The sequence below is a fragment of the Gobio gobio genome (genome assembly GCF_949357685.1).
Source record: "Gobio gobio genome assembly, chromosome: 18".
In the NCBI taxonomy this organism is placed as follows: Eukaryota; Metazoa; Chordata; class Actinopteri; order Cypriniformes; family Gobionidae; genus Gobio; species Gobio gobio.
Window position 1 is genome coordinate 48749439 of NC_137111.1, and position 8456 is coordinate 48757894.

The 8456-nt window shown below is 42.1% G+C and overlaps 1 protein-coding gene across 1 annotated transcript in view; it reads right to left on the reverse strand.

Moving 5' to 3' along the window:
* kndc1 (kinase non-catalytic C-lobe domain containing 1) overlaps positions 1-8456 on the reverse strand; it is a gene marked incomplete at both ends in the record, with an annotated part of 123039 nt that overhangs the window by 108904 nt on the left and 5679 nt on the right. Inside the window, one exon of the mRNA XM_079842284.1 lies at positions 6496-6694. Within this exon, the coding sequence (XP_079698410.1) occupies positions 6496-6694 (199 nt within the window). The remainder of the gene's footprint in view (positions 1-6495; positions 6695-8456) is intronic.

Sequence of the window (8456 nt, forward strand, 5' to 3'; positions counted from 1 at the left end):
AGCTCGTCGGCCGCACGATTGAGCAGGCCCGGAATGTGAACAGCACGAAGCGACCTCAGATGCTTCTGACTCCATAAGAGGAGATGGCGGGCGAGTTGCGACATGCGACAGGAGCGTAGACCACCTTGTTTGTTGATGTACGCTACGGCCGCAGTGTTGTCCGTCCGGACCAGAACGTGCTTGCCTCTGAGCGACACTTTGAAGCGGCTGAGTGCAAGACGAACTGCTAACAACTCGAGGCAATTGATATGCCATTGCAGTTGAGGCCCCGTCCACAGACCCGAAACTGCAAGCCCGTTGTACGTGGCACCCCAACCCGTGGATGAGGCATCCGTGGAGACAACGGAGTGCCTGGACACTTGCTCTAGGGGAACTCCCGCCCGGAGAAACAAAGGGTCCGACCACGGGCCGAAGGTTTGGCGGCATCTCGGAGTCACTTGGACACGGAGGGAACCGCTGTGCCACGCCCATCTCGGGACTCGATCGTGTAGCCAGCGTTGAAGCGGTCTCATATGAAGCAATCCGAGCGGCGTTACTGCGGCTGCGGATGCCATATGCCCCAGGACCCTCTGAAAATGTTTCAGTGGTACCGCTGTCCTGCCTTTGAACGAATTCAAGCAGTTCAACACTGACTGGACGCGCTCCTCGGGGCCAGCGGCGGAACAGAAAAACAAAAGATTCTCCCCCGGCCCTCCTCCGGGGGAGGGAGTGGTGCTGCAGCCATCTCCCTCAGAGCAGTTTCCTCCATCTCTGGGCGGCCCGTCTCAGGGTCGCTTGCGACGGCGCTTGCCACCTGGCTTGGCAGCGGCCTGAGCGGGCTGGACGTCCTTCCCACGGCCGGCCCCACGCCGACGGCCGGTGTTAGGCTGCTGCGGGGCTTTGGCGGGGGCGGAGGCGGCGGCGGGTGGACGTCCTCGGCGACGAGTAGCCGGAGGCGCTGCCGCCGGCTGTGGTGTAGGGGAAGCAGCGGGCCGCCGGGGCAGGATGTGCTTGATCGCCTCCGTCTGCTTCTGCGCGGCCGAGAACTGCTGGGCAAAGCTCTCGACCGCGTCGCCGAATAACCCAGCTGACGAGATGGGGGAGTCCAGGAACCGATATTTATCGGTCTCCCTCATATCAGCCAGGTTAAGCCAGAGATGCCGCTCCTGGACCACAAGTGTGGACATCGCCTGACCAATGGAACGGGCGGTGACTTTCATTGCCCGGAGGGCGAGGTCCGTCGCCGTCCAGAGCTCCCGGAGGAGCTCTGGGTCAGGCCTACCCTCGTGCATGTCAAGGAGCGCTTGGGCCTGGTGGACCTGAAGCAGCGCCATGCCATGCAAGGCGGACGCAACCTGTCCGCAGGCCTTGTAAGCCTTCCCGGTCAGACCGGAAGAGAACTTACAGGCCCGGGACGGGAGACGTGGGTCACCGCGCCAGTTAGAGGCGGTCACCGGACACAGTTGCATCGCGACGGCGAGGGTAGTGAGGGGGGAGGAGTCACTCGGTCGGTTTCTGGCAGAAAAAGGTGCCGTCCACGACCTCGTGAGCTCCTCATGCACCTCCGGGAAGAAAGGTGTCGGGGCGGGACGCTGAGAACCAGCGCGAGCCGCCCCGAGGAACCAATCATCCAACCTAGAGGGTTCGGGACACGGTGGAGGGTTCCACTCGAGCCCAACCCTTTCGGCGGCCCGGGCAAGCATAGCAGCCATCTCAGGGTCCGGGGCAGCCGTTGCCACTCTCCCAGAGGGAGGCAGTACAACTGACCCTTCATCCTCCGAGGACTGAAACTCCCTCTCCGATGCAGCGATCGACATCTGCTCGTCTACCGGAGCTCCGAAAGACACCACTGGTCTCCCGTGGGAGGGTCCAGCGGTCTCTCTCGGGAGCTCTACCGGCTGCGGAACCGAGGGAATAGGGGCCTGCGGAGTTTCACTCGGCGGGTTTGCCCTAAACGTGATCCTCAGATCACCCTGGCCATCCAAAGAAGCAGGTCCACCCGGGTTAGGGGTAGACCTGGTTCGTGGGATGGGTAAGGGGACTCCCCCAGCCCGGAGGTAGGAGAGTCTCGATCTTAGTTCCGCGATGGTCATGTTCCCGCAGTGGGAACATGAGTCATCCACAAACGCCGCCTCAGCGTGCTGTGTGCCCAAACACGTGAGACAGCGATTGTGACCGTCAGTAGGCGCCAGGGAACGACCGCATCCAGAAACGCACGGGTGGAATGTCATCTTGAAAAAGACGCAGCGTCACCCGTGTACTCTTTTGTGAGGAAACGCTCTGTGCTGAAGCACTCAGGGGGAAACGCGACAGCGCACGGGATTGTAGTGCAGCCCGTGCCTGTACTCAGCAGGAAAACGCCCAACCAGACCAACAGATTTGCTGTTGCTGTGAAAACAGCAGTTTTTCTCTGCTTGCAGAGGCAGCCGATGAGTCAGCGCGGATCCCGCTGAAATGTGCCGTCTCTCCGCGTCTCCTGGATTCTCCGGTCTTCTTACTCTTGCTGATAGCAGCGATAAACTCATTAATATGAATGAGAGTCCTCTTCATCTGCCATTTGGCTCTGAAGTGAATGACAGCGTGCATTCGCTCTCGCTTCCTGTTTATACCCGCAGTGCAGGGCGGAGCGCGAGATGCAAATCTCGCACGCCAATTGTTCATTGGCCGGTTCTAGATAGCTTGAAGCTGATTGGGGCTCCCAGAAGTGATCCCAATTCGTCGGTACCTCCGACGTAAGTCGAACGTGACCGACTGAATGGGAACCCACATGTAAAAAACTGGAAGTTAGCAACACCACGGTTAGATTCAATATTGAATATCAATGCAACTATGGTAAAAATAGTACACCTAATAGTACACCTATTTTAAAGGTTGCTAATGTTGTTTTTGGCGTCTCCTACAACAGGTTCACATGCATCCCAGGTCAAAAATCATCTGATAATCTCCACTGCAGCATCAGCTCTTTCCTCTCAGAGTCTGAAACGCTTCATTAGAAGATTCAGTCTCTCTAAACCCCGCCTCTCTGAGAGCTGCTCTGCTCTGATTGGTCTGAAATGAAACGCTCATTAGCATATCTGAATCTCAGCTCTTGCCACACAGTGATAGGAACAGTAGCGATGGCGTGGGTTTGACCGTCTCAATTTCAGCAGAAAACAGCTTCTTCTCCACATCAGATACAGCGACAGTGTGTGAGGGCGGGGCAAAGATTGTTCAGCCAATCAAGACCAGAGGGCGGGCATTATGCAAATTAGTTACAAACCTAGTGAGACTGGAATTACTGACGAATCGTTTCAGTTCAGAATTGCTTCTTATTTTAGGAGACAATAACGTTATTTATCTGCACTTTGTTCTTTGAAATGTTATAGATGTCTACATAAAAGGGAAATATCCAAAAAAATATAATGTGGGCACTTAAAATAGCATAAATATGTTTAATATTTAATGTTTAATATATAATAGTTATAATTCACTTCACAATCGCAAAAAGAGAAGTCATATGGGTGAAAATGCGCAAAAGCCCACAGCACCGGCTGTGATGTGTAATTATATTCCCTTCATCAATAAGAGCGAGTGTGAATAAGTGTGTAAGTCACAGAGGAGCGTTCTGCTGTCTAACTAGGGCACGGTGAGAAGAGACGCTCTCCTCCAGAGTTTGGATCCGCTAAATAGGTCAGGCTTTCTCCTCCTGAATGTGTCAGATCATCCAGAAGCTACTCGGGCAGAGGAACTCACTGGTATATTTAGAAAGTTTACGCTGTGGCCTTTGAGAATGACATTCAGGCTCATAACAGGACTAGAGGATAAAAACAGTGGGTATGTGGCTCTCATTTATATCTTCTCCTCCAGTATCCTGAGACCTGGTGGTATATTTGTGCTGGTTTATTTTACAACTTGTAAGACAAAACACCCTAAAGTACATTACTGATGACAAAAATAAGAAGAAACAACAGCATATCAAATATAATAATCTGCTTTTCACAGTAAATGATATGGTAACTCGAAGCTTTTAATTGCAAAAACCATACATTTGACCGTATTTTACAGTAAAATTACAGTTAACTCTTTACTGAGCAGTACCTTTGTTCGCAGGGACATCTGGGAATGTCATTTTACTGTTTTTTACAGTAAATTATATGGTAATTCATCATTTTTACCTTCCAAAACCATTACAGTTAACTCTTTACTCTAAGGTCTTATTAGTTAACATTAGTTAAGAAATGAATTAACATGAACTAGTAATGAGCAGTACCTTTGTTCGCAGGGACTTCTGGGAATGTCATTTTACTGTTTTTTTTACAGTAAATTATATGGTAATTCATAATTTTTACCTACCAAAACCATTACAGTCAACTCTTTACTCTAAGGTCTTATTAGTGAACATTAGTTAAGAAATTAATTAACATGAACTAGTAATGAGAAGTACCATTGTTTACAGGGACATCTGGGAATGTAATTTTACTGTTTTTTCCAGTAAATTATATGGTAATTCATCATTTTTACCAGCCAAAACTAATACAGTAAAATTACAGTTAACTCCTAAGGTCCCATTAGTTGACATTAGTTAAGAAATTAATTAACATTAACTAGCAATGAGCAGTACCTTTGTTTGCAGGGACTTCTGGGAATGTCATTTTACTGTTTTTCATAGTAAATTATCTTGTAAATCGTAGCTTTCACTTGCAAAAACCATTACAGTAAACTACAGTTAACTCTTTATACTAAGGTCTTATTAGTGAACATTAGTTAAGAAATTAATTAACATGAACTAGTAATGAGCAGTACCTTTGTTCGCAGGGACTTCTGGGAATGTCCTTTTACTGTTTTTTTACAGTAAATTATATGGTAATTCATCATTTTTACCTACCAAAACCATTACAGTAAAATTGCAGTTAACTCCTAAGGTCCCATTAGTTAACATTAGTTAAGAAATTAATTAACATTAACTAGTAATGAGCAGTACCTTTGTTCGCAGGGACTTTTGGGAATGTCATTTTACTGTTTTTCACAGTAAATTATAAGGTAATTTACAGTTTTTACTCGACAAACCCATAAATTTGACTGTATTTTACAGTAAAATTACAGTTAACTCTTTACACTAAGGACTTATTAGTTAACATTAGTTAAGAAACTAATTAACAGGAACTAGTAATGAGCAGTACCTTGGTTCGCAGGGAATTATGGGGAATGTAATTTTACTGTTTTTAACAGTAAACGATAAATTGTAGCTTTCACCTGCAAAAACCATGTCATTTTACTGTTTTTTACAGTAAATTATATGGTACTTCATAATTTTTACCTGCCAAAACTATTACAGTAAAATTACAGTTAACTCCTAAGGTCCCATTAGTTAACATTAGTTAAGAAATTAATTAACATTAACTAGTAATGAGCAGTACCTTTGTTCGCAAGGACTTCTGGGAATGTCATTTTACTGTTTTTCACAGTAAATGATAAATCATTGCTTTCACTTGCAAAAATTATAAATTTGACCGTATTTTACAGTACAATTACAGTTAACTCTTTACACCAAGATCCTATGAGTTAAAATTAGTTAAGGCATTAATTAACATTGAATAGCAATGAGCAGTACATTTGTTCGCAAGGGCGACTGGAAATGTCCTTTTACTGTTTTTCACAGTAAATGATATGGTAACTTGTAGTTTTACTTGCAAAAACAATACATTTTCCAGTAAAATTACAATTAACACTTTAAGTTCCCATTATTTAACATTAGTTAAGGCATTAATTAACATGAACTAGCAATAAGCAGTACATTTGTTCGCAGGGACTTCTAGGAATGTCATTTTACTGTTTTGTATAGTAAATTATATCGCACTTCATAGTTTTTACTTGCTAAACCCATACATTTGACAGTATTTTCCAGTAAAAATACAGGTATTACTTTACAATAAGCTCCTATTAGTTAAGGCATCGCCTAACAATGAGCTTTACATTTGTTACGTTATAAACATTATAAATCTTAGCTACGTTTAGTTACAATGTTCATATGTTAGCTCTGGTGTATTAATAATAATGTATTAGCAAATTAACGTTAACTAAAATAATAATCGCTCTAGAATATGTTTTGTTGTTAGTTCACGTTAACTTATATAGTTAAATGATGTTAACAAATGGAACCTTATTGTAAAGTGTTACCAATTGTAAACCATTTACAATTTTGTATTTGCATTTTTACTGTAGCATTTTTACACTGTTTTATCTTGACATGATCCTGACTCTCTTAAAATGCACATTAATAATGCTTTACGGCTGAAATTTCACACTCGTGGGAGGGTGTCGTATCTGTTAATTATTATCCAAATGAATGCCCCCATTCTCCGACTTGACAATAGCACTGAAACACACCAACACATGTGAGATGCACATGAATAAAATCACACTCTCCCAGCTTTACAAAGACACATCTGTCATAACCATCCATTTGTAGAGGTGTGCATTAAAAGCAATATTTCATAAAGCCAGGCAAACGATTGACTCATGAAACCGTTGACTCACCATTGAGCTGTTCCATGAAACACACGTTGCCATAAGCGTTGAAGGCCAGCGTGTCGGGCGTAACGCAGAGTGTGTGAAAGAGCGGAGAGAGGGCGATGCTCTGTAGAGAGCTCACACACTCCACACACACCGCCCACAACTCCTGCTCCGACAGCCCGCTATCCCTCAGACACAGAACATCAGCCAGAGAAACATTCTCCTGAGGACAGAGGAAATATTGAGCGAACGATCGCATACATGATGTTCAAAAGTCTCTAAAACTAGTGAGGTAAACATACATGAACACAAATACACACACACACACTCACAAACACTGCTAAAAATTTGGAATAATTATGTTTTAATGTCTTCTAAAGAAGTCTCTTCTGCTGACCAAAGCTGTGTTTATTTGATCAAAATACAGTAAAAATTGTGAAATATTATTCCAGTGTAAAGCAGCTGTTCTCTATGTGAATATATAGTAAAGTGTAATTTATTCAAAGCTGATTTTTCAGTCACATGATCCTTCAAAAACATCATTGACAATTAATGTTAAATATATATATTTCAGCTTTGCATCACAAGAATAACTTACCCTTTAAAATGTATTCAAATACAAAACTGTTTTAATATTTTTAAAATATTTTTAAAAGTCTCTTCTGCTCACAAAGGTTGCATTTATTTGATAAAAAAATCGTGAAATATTTATTACAATTTAAAATGCCTGTTTTCTAGGTGAATATATAGTCAAATATAATTTATTCCTGTGATCAAAGCTGAAATATTTGGTCAGAAATACAGTAAAAATTGTGAAATATTATTACAATTTAAAATACCCATTTTCTATGTGAATATATAGTAAAATATAATTTATTTCTGTGATCAAAGCTGAATTTATTTGATCAAAAATACAGTAAAAATTGTGAAATATTATTACAATTTAAAATACCTGTTTTATTTGTGAATATATAGTAATATATAATTTATTCCTGTGATCAAAGCTTAATTATTTGATCAAAAATACAGTAAAAATTGTGAAATATTATTAAAATTTAAAATACCTGTTTTCTATGTGAATATATAGTAAAATATAATTTATTCCTGTGATCAAAGCTGAATTATTTGATCAACAATACAGTAAAAATTGTGAAATATTATTACAATTTTAAATACCCCTTTTCTATGTGAATATATAGTAAAATATAATTTATTCCTGTGATCAAAGCTGAATTTATCATCATTACTCCAGTCTTCAGTGTCACATGATCCTTCACAAATAATTCTAATATGAGGATTTGCTGCTCAACAAACATTTATGATTATTATCATGCTGCTTCATATTTTCTGTGGAATAAATTCACATGAATAAATTACATATCAAAATATATTCACATAGAAAACAATATGTCACTGTCAATATGTAAATAATATGTCACTGTTTTTACTGTATTTTGATCAAATAAATGCAGCCAGAAACTATTTTTTTAATCATAAAAAAAAATTACTCCATACTTATGACCGGTAGTGTAAACACACACACACACACACACACACACACACACACACACACACACACACACACACACACACACACACACACACACACATACAGTACACAATTCCAAGGTCTCCATGGCGACCCATTCATTCCAATGGAACACAGAAGACAGATTGTAACCCTCTAAGTTCCGTTATGATGTCACCAGAGTCATCATTGTGCTCCATTTCCTGAATGCATTCGTGGGAATGTGTGTTTGGCAGACATGTGATGGACAGCTGGGTCTTTACTGGGTTTTCCTCTCCATTTGGGTTAGAATTTGCTAATGTGTTTACGCAAACAAAACTACTATAAAACCAAGGCATGCTTTGGACAGATGGGAGTCTTAAGGGGGCTTTCAACAAGAAGATCTATGAAGAATTTTTGGCCGCTGCATAATCTGCGTAATAAATGGCAAATACATATTCTGTTGGTTCAGAGATGG